The sequence below is a fragment of the Heloderma suspectum genome, chromosome 6, assembly GCF_057233095.1.
Source record: "Heloderma suspectum isolate Gila_16-S chromosome 6, 16-S_ref, whole genome shotgun sequence".
In the NCBI taxonomy this organism is placed as follows: domain Eukaryota; kingdom Metazoa; phylum Chordata; class Lepidosauria; order Squamata; family Helodermatidae; genus Heloderma; species Heloderma suspectum.
Genome location: NC_139463.1, coordinates 6,075,642 through 6,091,173, shown reverse-complemented (window position 1 = coordinate 6,091,173; position 15,532 = coordinate 6,075,642). Strand labels below are relative to the sequence as shown.

The window sequence follows — 15,532 nt, the reverse complement described above, 5'->3', positions numbered from 1 at the left end:
GCTGTCCCTTTGTAACAGGAGTTTGTTCCACAGACATTAGCAGGTGTTGATCATGTTGAGCTCTGTGGTGCCATGAAAAGCTTCACACCTGGAGTGATTTCTGCATGTAGGTAACAGCGCAGGAGCGGGCTAAGCTGGTGGTTTGCTTTCCTCCTGCTGGTTAGCTGGAAACCTTAAAGTCTGCTCTACACAGGATGAGCACTGGAAAAACATGTCCTCATGTAAGCCTTCCATGTATGCCCGTTCACATTTCAATGTATTTGCTGTGCATGAGGGCCCACTCGTTTAACACAAGCATGCAAGCCGAGCATCCACCCTAGCCGTTGCTTGCTGGGGTGCTACCTTTATTTGTTCATAGCATTTTAATCTCACCCTTCAATCAAAGAGGCTCTCAGAGCAGCTTACAAAGATGAAATAAGACAGTCCTTCCCGCAGTCTTACAGTCTAAAAGCCATGACACAAAAGGAAATGGGACTGGGACGGAGGAGGTAAAAAGCACAACTCGAGCATTAGATTCTCCGTTGCAAAGTTCATCGGGGCACGGAGTTGGGTCTCAGCTAAGCGGAAGGGCCGCTGCTTCCTCTTCCTCCGAAGTCCTCGGCAGCGTGAGCGGATAGAGGCAGGCTGAATCCGGGCAGGCCGCAGGGTGCCCGCCTGCTGCTCTCTCTCCCTCTGACGGCTGGCACGCGGGCCGGCAGCGCGTGCACGAAGTGTGTGACAAGCTTACTCAGCTGAGGGCTTTTCCAGCGCTCGTGTCCTCCGTAATCAGGCTGTAGGGTCGCCAGCTGGCCTTTTCCCATGGCCTGAGCCCTGGACAAGTGTTGGACCAGGAGGCCTGGGTTCAAATCTCTGCTCAGCAATGAAGCTCACTGGGTGACCTTTTATTTTGTGTGCGCGTGCGTGTATTAGTCAGAAAAAATACAGTCGACTGTACTCGGCTGCAATTTGATCAGAAGTCTGAAGACATCCTAAAAATCCAAGCCAACGATACAATAATAAAAATAATAAAATCACGCAACACCAAGACGATTAAAAAAAAAAAAAAAAGCGCGGCGGACGGCAGGCGCCAAGGGACAAACGCGCCCGCCCAGTCCCCCGACTCCGCGAGCAGCTCAGCCAGATGCGCGCGCAGCCCGCGCGGCCGCCTTAGGTCGGCGCGGCAGCCCCGCCCGCCCGCCCGCTTCCCCGCGCTTGGCGGCCGCCGTTTGCGACGGCGTCGCGCGCCCGGCCCGTTCGTCCGCGCCGTGCGGCACTGCCCGCCCCGGGGAGGAGGGAGGTCACCCGCTGGCGTCGTCCCGCTCGGCGCCTGGCAGGGAGCGCGGCGGCGGCGACGACGAGCGCCGGCCGGGCCTCCTCCTCGGCTGAGGGAGGCGCGACGCGGGCGGGATGTGGCGCGCGCTGGCGCGGCGCGCGGCCCAGCAGTGCGCGGCCCCGCGGAGGGGCGCGCGCCCGGTGGGGCAGCCGCTGCCGGGGCGCGCCTGCGGCAGCGGCGCCGCCGCCGCCTCCTGGGGGCGCCGCCGAGGAGGCGCGCGCTGGCTCCCGCCGCCGGGCGGCAGGCGGGCCTGGGCCCCGGCCCCGGCCGCCCCCGCCCGGCACTGGTGCAGCCGCCCGCCCCACCAGAAGGTGAGGGCGCGCGGCGCGGCGCGGCGCGGCGCGGCCGGGGCGCCCATCCCCACGCGGGCGCCCCGCGGGGCGTCGGGGCTGCTGGTTGCCCCGTGGAGGGTTCGGGGCCCCTGCTGTCTGGGGGGACCCGGCCGCGGCCTTCGCCGGCAGAGCTGAGCTGAGCTCTGGCTTCCCTTTTCTGGAGGCTCGGCGCGGCTGCCTGGCCAGGGAGCGGCCCCCCCGGGATGCGGGGGCCCCTCGGGCGCTGCGTCGCCCCTGCTCAGGGCGCTGCTTGTCCGCCGCCGGGCAGCCTGTGCGCAGGGCCGCGCTCGTGGGGCCCTCCTCGCCGTGCCTTGCGCCTGGCGCTGTTTGAAGGGGTTTCGCTGTCAGCTGTAACCCCGTTGGGATGGCGTAGGGGTGCCCGCTTTCCTGTTGACAGCAGCCCCTTAAGCCAGGCTTGTGAGTAAGCCTACGAGGGCTGCTAGCCTGCAGTCGTTCGCCTGTGCCAGCCTGCTCGAAGGGCAGAGAGCCCCAGTCGTCCCGGAGCTCGCCACAGCGTTTCCATGCTGGGAGCGGAGGGAGAGGGCTCCCTCCCTCTCAGCCCGGCTGGTTTCTGTGCTGGATTGCTGAGGAGGCATGGAGTGCTCTGTTCCTCCTCTGCCATTCTGCTCACTTGCCTACATACGTGTTTTGGCCTGTAGTTCCCAAGTGAGGGCTTAAATGCAAGGCTCCCTTAAGCGACCCAAAATTACCTTTTCTCTTATTTGCATTGTAGTCAGCACCTGTCTTGGTTTCTGTATGTATTTATTTGGGGAAGGGGGGTTACAGTAAAAATCCACATAATATTATCAAGGATATGGTGTGTGTGTGTAAAAAAGTCTCTTCTGGTGTACGGCAGTGTTCAAGTTCTAGGCTCTTGCCCCCAGAGAGAGGGGTGAGAAAGCATTTCAGATGGAATTGTTGTGGGGTTAGGTTGGCTGATGGAGATGTCAAGCCACAGAAATGGCCCTTCATTTGTACATCGCCTGGCTTTTAGGTGATATAATAGATTATTGCTACTTCAGGTCTCCTTTCTCTCCTATCACCAGACATGCCTTAAGTAGGGCACAGAGATTATTTCTAGGCACCCCCATATCACCATTTAGGGACTGGCTGTTTGGTGCTGTCAGGCACCTTATTATCCAGGGCTTGAGGACCTTTCTTTCTTTCTCTGCTACACGGTACCCTGTGATTAGTGCCTGGAGACTCCTGCCTACTACTTGCAGGAATTATGTCTCAGCTCAAGACCTATCAATACCGGTATCCAACAGCTAGATATGCATGCAGGGGGAAATACAGGAGCCCTGTTTTCTCTTGTTCACAAATCAAAGCTTCTTTTTAGAAAGGGGTGGGCGGGGTCTTGGAAAGTGAGCTTGAAGACCTGTTGATGCCAACTCACAAGGACAAAGAATGGGGGCTTCATCCATCACCGTGCTCAGGATGGAGAGTTGCTCTTCTTAACTGCCTGTTCCATTGTAGGTGCCTTTGCCTGCTCTCTCCCCTACGATGCAGATGGGGACTATTGCACGCTGGGAGAAGAAAGAAGGGGATAAGATCAACGAGGGGGATCTGATTGCAGAGGTATCTTGAAAATGGCATAAGCTGCTGGTCATTAGCCTTTCAAACTAATTGGCTGGAGAGGCCTGCTCTGGATTTTGCCCCAGATCATCTTCTTTTGGGCAAACAGATGTCACTAATACCATGTTTGTTTGGTGGTTTCTGAGCAAGCTCTCAGAATAGACTTCATAGCAACATCCTGGAGGGATGTCATTCTCCTTCATCCCCTAATATTTCTCCTGGCCAGCTGTGGATGAAGGGGAGTCAGGAGTAGATTCACAAAGGAATCTTTTTTTCTTTTGCTCTGATGGTCATCATCAGTAACGCGATGTTGATGAGGCGTAGCTCAAGTAAATTGCATGTTTCTTTGCTGTAACATTGCTCTGTGTGTATGTATGAAGGTGGAGACAGACAAAGCAACTGTGGGGTTTGAGAGCCTTGAAGAATGTTACCTGGCCAAGATCCTGGTGCCAGAAGGAACACGGGATGTTCCCATAGGAGCCATAATATGCATCACTGTGGACAAGTGAGTAGTTTTGGGAGCATCTTTGTAGAATTACCTTGTTTGCTACCATTTGCTTTAGTTTCCTTCACTCTCCCAGCCCCCTGCCTCACCTTTGTCAAACTATTCCATTTTCTAGAATAGCCTCCTACAGCTTCTCTCTATCGAGTCATCCTCTCCTTTTAGATTAAACACTGCCTCCAAACCCCCTTCAGCAGCAAAACCTTTCCTGGACCCCCTGTATTGTCTTGTATTGGTTAGCCCTCTCTCCAGTGCTAAAATCTCTAAAACAAGAGGTTCTGGAGTTCAAATTTACCTGGAAGCACTATCCCCAACCCCCTCAGGTGATTGCCATTATGCAGCTATCTAAATGAGGCACTCTGCACATGAACAGAGGGACTCCTATATTTATGTTCCAGTGCATTGAAACAGCTTTTAGGGCTAGGCTTAAACTCCTTTTTCAAGCCTAGTCCTCTGCCCTTGATCCTGCCCACCTTACTTGGACTCAAAGCCCTCTGGATAGGGCCCACATTTTTCTGTGCTCTCTACTGCTGTATACTTGAGTGTGTTGCTGGTGCATGCCGATGTTCATGTTGATGCGGGGCATCCCAGATGACTCCCTTACACCTTTAGGCACGTTGTCTCTTTGTACTGGCTCAAGGCTCCTTCCTGCCTTCTCCTAGGCCTGAGCTTATTGATGCCTTTAAGAATTACACTTTGGATTCTGCAGCAACTGCCCCGCCAGCCTCAGTGCCTCCTCCTCCTCCTCCAGCAGCAGCAGCAGTTCCCCCCACACCAGCAGCTCAACCCTCTGCTCAGGCTCCAGGCAGCTCCTATCCTCCCCATATGCAGGTATGGTATAGGCTTTAATTATTATTATTCTTATCCCCACCCCATCCCTCTCTCTGTTTCCATCCTCTGTAGTTCATTTTGCTTTGCCTTCAAGACTTAGTCCTATTTCTGGGCTGCAGCATCAGTGCAAGCCATGAGCTTCATTTGCTCTAGCACCAGGAGTGCAATTGTCCCATTTTAACTGACCCTAAAGAGCGGTAGAATAAGAAGTTACTGTCCTTGAGTGATTGGCAAGCAAGGCTGGGTGGGGACAAGACAACTAGTGGTAGCAGCTGGATGAGTTTGCTCCCTGCCGATAGAACACCAATATTTGACTGCGCTGACTAGAGAGTGAGGAAGGTCCTTTGAACGCCATTCGTGTGAGTAGGAACGCCTTCTACCTCATTACCTACAGTGGTGGTGGAGGAGGAGAAATTGACTATTCAGTTTTATGTTTGGTGCTATTATGCCCTCAGTTTCTCTTTTAAATCAAACCTTATATAAGGAAGGCAGATCAGAGACGTAGCAGTACTGCTGGCCTTGCCTGTTGGGGTCAGGGTTGTCGCTGCTAGATTTTAAGAGATGCAGTAACAAAGGGTGTTGCCCTCTCCGATTCCTTAGATTCTTCTCCCGGCCCTCTCACCTACAATGACGATGGGCACAGTTCAGAGATGGGAAAAGAAGCTTGGTGAGAAGCTGAGCGAAGGAGACTTGTTGGCAGAAATTGAGACGGACAAAGCTACGATAGGTGAGAAGTTCCTAAATCCAGACAAATAAAGGTTTGGGGGATGCTTGGCCATTTGCATTTCATGAGGAGTATGCAATCTGGACAAGATCCCCCTTTTTCCTTCTTACAGCACTAGATGATCCTGCAGAAGCAGAACACTAAATGCGTGTGGTAGGACTGTGATGTCTCCAAGACTGATCTCAGTAATTTTTTTTCCCCTGAACATTCTCTCTCTCTCTCTCTCTCTCCTCTTAAGGCTTTGAAGTGCAAGAAGAAGGTTACTTGGCAAAAATCTTGGTGCCGGAAGGCACAAGAGATGTGCCCTTAGGAGCCCCACTCTGTATCATTGTGGAGAAAGAGTCCGACATTCCTGCATTTGCAGACTACAGAGATGCTGGAGTGGCAGATCTCAAGCCTCCAGTGCCACCGCCGCCTAGTGCCGTATGTACAACCTTGGGGCTATCTCTGAAGGGAAAGATTAGTGTTGGGGACCTCGACTGTGATCACGTTGAGCACAGATTTTGACTTTTGCTTCACCTGTACAGGAGGATCTTTCTGCTGCAAATGGCCTTTTTAAATTAATTCCTCATACAGGGGATGCAGGAGTGTTTCTGCAACCTACTCACCTGTATGATATCCCCTTCCAAACAATTCCAAATAAAGGGACTACAAGTCAATTTAGGGAGAAACCATTTCTAACAGGCTGATTCAACTGCCTGCTAAACCTTGTTCTTGGGAGGCTTTTTCTGACTAGTTGAGACTGTTTAGTATATTTCCTGAGAAATGGGTTTATTATTTTTTATACAATCCTCTTTCTCGTCTCTTGTGCCACTTCCAAGTACGATGGTTTCCTTGGCCAGCTCCTGTTAGGGCTTTGCCATCTTGGGCCATGCCAGGGTCAACACAATTTTGCTGTGTATTGGACCTGAGGGGTCTACACTGTGCCCCATGCCCAGCAGACTTCCGTCTGTGCTGTAGAGTCAGACACAGGATGGGGTAGGAGCACTGGGGAGTTACCAAAAGTATCCACAAGCCAGCATCTAGCTAACCACTCTGCCTCCCCTTCCTCTCAAGATTGCAGTGGCAGCTGCTCCTTCATCTCCACCCCAGCCTGCGGCCCCTCCTTCAACCAAGGTTCCTGCACATAAAGGGAGGGTAATAGTCAGCCCCCTGGCAAAGAAACTGGCAGCAGAGAAAGGAATTGATCTTTCACAGGTGAAAGGTGAGTGACTAATCTCAGTGAGCTTTTGACATCCCACCCCCTGATTTGCTTGGTCAGCTGTTACGTGAAGCATTTTCCCTTTTGTTTGTCTCTACCAGGTACAGGACCAGATGGACGGATAACAAAGAAAGACATTGACTCATTTGTGCCACCTAAGGTTGCCCCGGTGAGTAGTGAACAGAACTGCAACATCCTGTTACTTCTGCCTTGGTTGCTTCGAGGTTATGGACTCATTTGACAAACCTAAACACTTACTGAGAGCTATCACCAGAGTATTCTCTGAGCCAGTGCTCAGTATCAGGACGTGACTTCAGTGTCCGTGTGAGAAAATATGTTTGAGGATGTTCCAAGTGTCTGTCCTTCACCACCAGGTAACCCAACAATTCAAGGGGTATTGAGTCCTGGTGCTTTTGTTCTAGAAGTCCAGAACTGGTTGCACTTCCTGTCCCAAGCTGACATCCTTTTAGAGGTTCTTCACCAGCAACATGATGTGAATAGATTCTTTCTTCTGTCTTTCTAAATGTAGCTACATGGAATTATGTGCTGATAAATCCTGATGAAAGATTTGCTTCCCACCACTGCTGATTATGCGCTTTTATGAGAGCACTGTGGGTACGCATGGAAATATGTAGAATTGTAATTACAGGCCAACATGCGGATAGGGCAAATCAATATGCAAAGCATGCATCTTCACCATCACAGCCTTTTAACCTACCTTTTTGTCCTCACTTTGTATTGGCACTCAAACCTCTAAACTTCCCTTGCCTTTTTAATCCTTTCTTGCCAACTACACTAAGCTCCTCCGGATTAAAGTTTTGCTTTAAGACATATCAGTGGGCTGTAAGTTAATTTGCTGGTGCAAGCATCGGAATTTCTACAGTGTTCTGTAGACTGTAGAAAACAAGACAACAAGAAGGTAGCAGGGTCCCAGAGCTGTTGTCTTTTCACGTATGACAGTGGCAACACTTTAAAACTCACCCACTGGAATAAACTGAAGAATAATGTGCTCTTCCTCCACCCTCCCCAACAGTACTTTGGCTCCTCTCTTCACAGTCCTTGTAACTAAAAAAGCTTTTCTACATACAGGCCCGGGCAGCAGAAGCAGCACCTCCTCTGCCTACACCAACAGCTGCTGCAGCCCTCCCCACAGGCGTCTTTACAGATATTCCAGTCAGCAGTATTCGCAAGGTAAGGCATTACCTTTCCTGCTTTAGAGAGACTGCTAATAGAGCACCCCATGGGAAGGGGTGGTCCCTGCTGTCCTTAAGGAGGCAGTAGTGTGGCCACTCCTGAAGAAGCCCACCCTGGACCCAATGGTATTAGACAACTATTGCCCAGTTGCAAATACCCCTTTCTTAGGGAGGGTACTGGAGAGAGTCGTGGTGGAACAGCTGCAGGGACTCTTGGAGGATACTGATTATCCAGACCCATTCCAGTCTGGGTTTCGATCTGGTTATGGGACTGAATCAGCCTTGGTCGCCCTGATGGATGGCCTTTATCGAGAGAGGGATATGGGAAGTGCAACCCTGGTACTTCTTCTCAATCTCTCATCAGCTTTTGATGCCATAAACCATGGTATCCTCCTGGATCAACTGCACGGGATGGGCATTGGAGGCACTGTGTTACAGTGGTTCCGGTCCTACCTGGGGGCTGATTTCAGAGACTAACATTGGGTGACCATTTCTCGGCCCCTTGGCAACTGAGTTATGGGGTTCCACAGGGTACCATCTTGTCCCCAGTGTTGTTTATTGGGAGCTGCTGGGAGCAGTCATTAGGGGATTTGGAGCCAAGTGCTATCAGTATGCTGCTTACACACAGCTCTATCTCCCTGTGACATCTGAATCAGGTGAGGCTGTGCAAGTCCTGCATCAGTGCCTAAATGCAATAGTGGGCTGGATGAGGGCCAATAAACAAACTGAATCCTGGCAAGACGGAAGCTCTGTGGGTCAGTGGTTCCTGGGTCGAGGGAATAGGCTCATTGCCTGTTCTGGATGGGGTTGCATTCCCTCTGAAGGATCAGGTTTGTAGTCTGGGGGTACTCCTATATCCATCACTGTTGCTGGAGGCCCAAGCGGCCATGGTGGCTCAGAGTGCCTTTTACCAGCTTCGGTTGGTTCGTGAGCTACAGCCTCTCCTGGACAGGGATAGTTTGGCCACAGTGGTACAGGTGCTAGTAAAGACTGGAGTACTGCATTGCGCTTTTTATGGGGCCGCCCTTGAGGCTGGTCCAGAAGCTGGAGCTACTGCAGAATGCAGCACCTTGGCTGTTGTCAGGAGCTGCTCCTTTTCAGCATATAACTCCTTTGCTGAGGGAGCTGCACAGGCTGCCTATTCACTACCGGGCCAGGCTTATGGTATTAGTACTAGTATACAAAGCCCTAAACAACTTGGGACCAGGATACCTGAGAGAGCGCCTTCTCCCTTATCAACCTGCCTGGTCATTGAAGTAATCAGAGGGCATGCTGGTGGTGGTTCCACATGGACATATTGCCCAACTGGAGTCCACCTGGAGCCTTCAATGTGGTGGCCCCTTCCTATGGTCCCTGCCTCTGGAAGTCAGGCAGGCACAACACTGGTTGTTTTCGGTGCCTCATGAAAACAGGTCTTTTCCAGGAAGCCTTCCTTGGTTAACCAGCCTCGGTTTTATTGGCACTCTGTTTTTTAAAGAATAATTTTAATATCATGTTCCATTCTTTTTATCTTTTGTTCACTTTATCTCTTGTTCACCACTTCAGAATCTGTTTAGCTGTGGAGTGGTATACAAATGTTGTAAATAAATAAAAGGCAATAACCCTTCCTTAGAATCATTAAAACGTAAGGGCTTGAGCTGAAGGCTTGTGGACCACACCTCTTCCGTGGTTACTGAGGGCAGGAGGTACTAATAAAGGGCTCACATGAGCAAAGGGAGGTGCGTGTTCCTAGGCTTTGTTCCAGTTGAGGGTGAGGATGAAGGGATTAGGCCAAAGGTTTTGCAGGAATGGTGTGTTTTGAGTAAGGATTTAAAAGAAGAGAGAAAGGCAGCGCTTGACTGAGAGTTGGAGGGGACAGCTTTTGTGTGGTGCTTTTTTTTAAAAAAAGAGGCTTCCTTAAAAGCCACCTAACTTTAGTTTGACACTCACTTAGCAGAATATGTTGCATCTTAACACCTTACTGTCCTTATCTGCAGGTGATTGCCCAGCGTTTGATGCAGTCTAAGCAAACGATACCTCACTATTATCTCTCCGTTGACGTAGACATGGGAGAAATACTGGTGCTAAGAAAAGAACTCAACCAGGTAGCATGCTGTATGGAGAAGGATTGTAGGTAGTGCATAAAACAATATTGTGGCCTCCTATGTCGCAGGGGGCTGCTTCTTGGGTCTCATTTATTTGAACTTTTCCGTCGTACCAAGCTAGATGTATAAGCAAATTATGTACCTGGCCTTCTACTCATGGATATTTTAGCAGTGTAAAAGTTGACATCTGTCCCTCACGTTTCCCACAGCTTTGCATTCCCAACCAAGATCACAGAATGTGTAACCTGAGAATAGAGGCTGTAAAGGGAAGATGACTAATTCAGAGGCAGTTCTGTGGAAAGGGATGGTTTTCACTCCCTTGGGAGAGCTGACATAATTAGGACAGAAGTGAAGGGGGAGTAGCATGGCACTCTTGGAACTGAAATCTCATATTAAATTAGAATGAAAACCAGAACTTTCTTAGGCGGGTGTAGTGGGTTCAGTTTGGAAATTTTAGGAGGAGATGTGGAGACCATTTTGTGAACTGAGTGCAGTAGCTTTCCCAGTCTGGTTGACTTGGCTGCATTGGAAAAGACATTCAGCCTGCTCTTGCTTGTGTAGGCTCCGATTTGAATTCACTTAATAAGGTGCCTGTGTATGGGATAGCAGTTCCCCTCAATTATTTTAATTATTTGGGAAACATGGTTGTGTGGATGAGTCCTTTTTTGGCCTTCTGTGGTGATTCTGTTAGATGAGCAGTCTGGCAAGCATTTCTATCTTCTGTCTTATCTTTGCAGGAGGTGCCACAGAACACTAAGCTTTCTGTCAATGACTTCATTATTAAGGCTTCAGCTCTGGCTTGTTTGAAGGTGCCTGAAGCAAATTCCTCTTGGCTGGACACAGTCATTAGGCAGTAAGTGTACAGTCTTAAGGTAGCTAATAAAGTTCTTCATAACCAACAGTTGCATCTAACAGCATCCTGGAGTTTCTGGCAGAAATGGAGTTGCAGTAACATAGAGCATATGGGGCTACTGTTTGACACCTTTCTTTTGGATGTAGCTCAGAGAGCGGGAGGTTGGCTTATTGTAGAAAGCAGTCACAATCAGATTGTAAGAAGTACCTCTCCATTTTTATTTAAATCTGAATTTATTTTGAGTCTCGCTTGGCTCATCATGTAGATGATCCCCCCTCCTTTCTGTCTTCCAGGAATCACGTAGTCGATGTAAGTGTTGCAGTCAGTACCCCAGCAGGGCTTATAACCCCAATTATATTTAATGCGCACATAAAGGGATTGGCTTCCATTAACAAAGATGTTGTAACGTTGGCAACCAAAGCTCGCGAAGGCAAACTACAGCCGCATGAATTTCAGGTGAGGAACTTGGAGCAGGATTGACTCCTGAAGCGGTGACTGTACTCTGCATTTTCAGAGAAACAAGATAAATGTTTTGTAGTGGTAATGGTTGGTTATGAAACAGTTTTTCAGGGTGATCCTTTTCTGTACTTCAGGTAACATACCATGCACAGTGATTTGTACAGCTATCTTAATGTATGTGTTTCCTTACAGGGAGGAACTTTTACAGTGTCAAATTTAGGAATGTATGGCATTAAGAATTTCTCTGCGATAATCAATCCACCACAGGCTTGTATTTTGGCTGTTGGTGCTTCTGAGAAAAGGCTGGTCCCAGCAGATAATGAAAAGGGGTAAGTGGGTTTGTTTCTAAGTAGCTCCTTTAAGAGGCAACTCCTAAGACAGCCTTCCCCAACTTGGTGCCCTCTGGATGCTTTAGACTACAACTCCCAGGATTCCTGACCATTGAAATCCAGAACGTCTGAAGGGCACCAGCTTGGGGAAGGCTGACGTAAGGGAATCTCACCATATTTTGTGAAGGAGAAAATACTGAAAATAATAAATGGTAGCTCTGGTTGACTGATTTGTCGGTTACCTCATACTTAACAGAAACTTTCTCCCTCTGTTAGGTTCCTCAGAAAATTATTTTGAAGCATTGATGCTTAAATGTATAATCAACTAATGCAGAGGTGGGCAGGCTTCAGGCTTTCTGGATCTGCTTTTGTTTTTTACGAGGACTCTCAAGTTCCCTGAGTGGGAGGGGCCATAGCAAAGGATATTTTGCCAGTGCCCCTGCTTTGCCTGCCAGAGGTCCCAGGTTCAATCCCTGGCATGTCCACCTAGGGTGGGGAAAGACCCCAACTGAAACCCTGGAGAGCCATTGCTGCCAGTGAGTGTAGATCAGCCTTCTTCATTGTGGTGCCCTTCAGATGTGTTGTACTTCACCTCCCAGCAGCCCCAGCCAGCATAGCCAGTGGTCAGGAATGCTGGGAGTTGTAGTCCAAAATATCCGGAGAGTACCATGTTTGGGAAGGCTGGTGTAGATGGTCAGAATGGGTATAATGAGCAGGTGTTTTGAGCCAGCACTGCCCTGGCAATGGTAGCCCAAAATGTTTTGCTGCCTGAATCAAAGCCCAAAAGGTGTGCTTCCCCTCCCTTCACCCTGGTTTACAGCTAAAACTTCAAAACAAAACACCTTGCTTCACTTTCAGGCACTGTCGGTCTGCTCTTCATGGTGCTGGCTGAAGCAGGTAATTTCACCCTGCTGCCTGACTGGGCCAGGCCTGACTCAATGAGGGCAGACGTATGCTTAGAATTAAGAGAGAGCATTGACTCTGTGCTCATAAATTTTCAGGACCAGTTCAAAATCTGTTCACATGCAAAGCCACTCTTGGCTTCTTCCAAGTTTTCTTGGTTTCAGTGAACTAGTTTAAAAAGGATATTTTCCCCCAACTTGCTATTGGGAGTAAGGAACTTTCACTGATCTATTACAGTTCACCCAGAGATCCCAGTCTACCCTCTGCCCATTCCTGAACTAATGAGAGGGCTGAAAACCAGACTGTAATTTAAAAAAAAACACAACCCAGTGGCCTTTAATTGGTTGGCTACAATCTGAAGTGCTTCAAAGTGAATATGTGTTGCATTGGGGCTGCTAGTAGCATTTGTGTAAGATATTGTTGTTTGTCTTTCCTTGATATAATAAGCTGTACCAAAACAGGATGGCAGCACCAAGTCAGTAGGGGTTGGAAACAGTGGAATCAATAGGCGCAAAATGGAACTGTTTCAAAGAACAGGAAGCCCAATGTGGTTTAATCCAATGCATTTCATCGGGGGAGATTTGTTTATAGAAAACTCTAAAAAAAATAGCTGTCTTAATTCCTGTCAAGGCTCTCTGAATATATTACATTTTTATTCTGCTTTAAAAAAAAATCCTTTGTTGGATGTATTTAAGCAGAGGCTGGATATCCGTCTGTCAGGGATGCTTTAGCTGCTTCTTGCATTGCAGAGCCTGCATTGAGCAGTGGGTTGGACTTGATGATCTTATATGTCCTTTCCAACTTCGTGATTCTATGAAATGTTACTTGCACTGATTAATTTGCAGAGGGTTAAATATTTGGGATGGTTTCTTTCTCCCCAGGTTTGATGTGGCCAGTGTGATGTCTGTTACGCTTAGCTGTGACCACCGCGTTGTGGACGGAGCAGTTGGAGCCCAGTGGCTTGCTGAGTTCAAAAGGTTCCTTGAGAAGCCAGCCACCATGCTGCTATAATCTCTTGAGGCCACCAGGACTTTCTTAGGTCACATCAATTCATTCTCAAGAAGCTATTTATATATTTAGGGTTTAGACTCTTACACAAATGTTCCTTTATTTTTTAAAATATATATATCTAAAAATATATATACAGTTGCTGGTAATTTATATTACCCGTTGTACAGATTTAAATGGTTTGCAAGAGGCTTCCTGGAGCTGAGTACAGCTATACTGTATTTTATACAGTGAGTAAGTGTGCAAACTTTCCCCCTCTAAATAGCCCAGAGTGTTTTAAAATCATGTGGGAGAGCTCATGTTTCCGATTAAGGGAACACAGATGCACCCAGGAACCTGAATGACTCCGTGTTGTCAGAAACAAGAGAGCCAGATTGTAAAAGCAAAGAAAACGAAAACCGGAGTTGAAATACCTGGTGGCTTAAATCTCCAGTCTGGCACAGAAAGTGAACCTGTTTCTATGTTCTGTTCTCCTGTCCTTTAGATTAGCAGGCTGTCATGAGGGATAGAACAGAACAGGCTTCCTAACAGTTCACATTCCAGCTTATTTTAATTCAGTTATTCAGACCTTTAGCCACAGGAACCCTTTTAGAGCACTTTAATGCAAAAGGGAAGCTTTAGTCAGACCACCCAAACTGTATTGGCAGAAGTGCTTTTTGAAATATTTCTAATAATACACCCCTTTAGTGAATTTTCATGACTTCACCGTGTTTTTTTCTTTGCATTAAATCTTTCATTTTAAGACTGCTTCCATTTAGTTTAGTGGATGCTGCTTCACTCCAAGCAGGAGTCATCGTTCAGGGAACTGAAGTTCTGTAGAAACTAAAATATACAAAACAGTGCAGCCCCGTTATCTCAGTTCCAACATTAGGGTCCTTCCCCTGATAGTCTGACTGAGGAAGCTCTGAGAGGTGTTGAGACTAGGTGCAATCCAGCTGGTACTTGTCCTGTCATTGAAGTGAATGTGAGGTCACCGTCTTCCTTCATTTAAACAAGGATTATGTAGAAAAGAAGGCCCTGGTGAATTGTGACCGCGCCCTAATGAAAAGTTAGTTTTGCTTACTTTCCATTGAAATCAATAGGACAAGCTGGTCATGACTGCTTTTTAAAGTCCTATTTATTTCAGGTTAGGTGCAGCTACCCTTTACTGGATCAGGGCCACTGATCTGTAACAACTTCGTTGTTTTGCCCATCCCAGCCTTTGGGAAGCAGCAGAATTCCTTCAGTCCTGTAAATAGTGTAAAAAATTAAATTGCTTGAAATGGATTTTGTTTGAAATTGTGGCCCAACACATTTATGACTGTGCTAGTAATGAGAAGGATAGACTAGTGGAAAACACTCCCATGTTTGCTTTCCAAAGATTTTAATTTAAAAAGGAGGATCATGTAATTGCTAAGTGACGTGACCTGGAGAGCTAAGTAGGCAGTTGAATATACCCCAGATGGTTCTGTATCATATACATTGCATTAAGTATTGTCTCTTGTAAATTTGTGCTACCAAACCCACTAAAGATAATATTCAAGATTATACTGTGGAAATTAAATATTTTTCTGAGACCTAACTAATGTGTTTTTGATTTGGTTGCAGTTATGCCTAAAAAGTTTACCATTTTGGTAAGAAGTAAGTTGCACTTAATATCCTCAGTTCCAGACTGGCTAGTTAAGCCAGTTGTGTTCCATTAAATGTTTGAAATTTATTAGACTGCTTTTCCTTGTCGCTGGTGCTTTTTCTTTGAGGAGGGGTGTGAGGAGCTGACCCCACTGCTAATACAGATTGGTGGGGCTGCTTCCTTAACTGAACCAACAAAACACGAATCTAACCTTATTCTGTCAAGAGGGTGGGAGTAGGGAGAGATCTGTCACATGCGCTTTGGATGGCCTGCGCCACTAACTTGGTAGCTGCTCTGAATGTGTTTCAGGTGGTTTTAGAATCCAAGTTGACTAAAGCTTTGCAGTGTAATAATTCAAAATCTGAATGAGCTTTTTGCAGGGAACCATTGTCCTACTGACTGTTCTGTTGACAGGGAATGACCAGTCTCTTTAATTTTTCTTCTTTGACTACTGGAGCAGTGTATTTGCTGCTGTAACTGAGGAACAGTATGGGCAGCTTTTAGCTAGGCACTGGGGCGTGGGAGATACTGAGAACACGGGGCGAATGGACTTACCGGTTAAGTCAAAAGGCAGCTGTTTTTTTAAACTGAAGCAGGAGAAGAACTGCTTCAGTTAC

General features: G+C 47.9%; 1 protein-coding gene across 1 annotated transcript; it reads left to right on the top strand.

Moving 5' to 3' along the window:
- The first annotated feature begins 1,297 nt into the window (after positions 1 to 1,297).
- DLAT (dihydrolipoamide S-acetyltransferase) lies at positions 1,298 to 15,002 on the top strand. Its single transcript, XM_084803499.1, has 14 exons — positions 1,298 to 1,623; positions 3,121 to 3,222; positions 3,600 to 3,724; positions 4,384 to 4,552; positions 5,153 to 5,279; positions 5,515 to 5,699; positions 6,333 to 6,480; positions 6,579 to 6,646; positions 7,567 to 7,668; positions 9,647 to 9,754; positions 10,492 to 10,607; positions 10,901 to 11,063; positions 11,259 to 11,395; positions 13,180 to 15,002. The coding sequence occupies exons 1-14, from the start codon at positions 1,387 to 1,389 to the stop codon at positions 13,307 to 13,309; spliced, it is 1,917 nt and encodes a 638-aa protein (XP_084659625.1). The 5' UTR covers positions 1,298 to 1,386; the 3' UTR covers positions 13,310 to 15,002.
- The last annotated feature ends 530 nt before the right edge of the window (positions 15,003 to 15,532 follow it).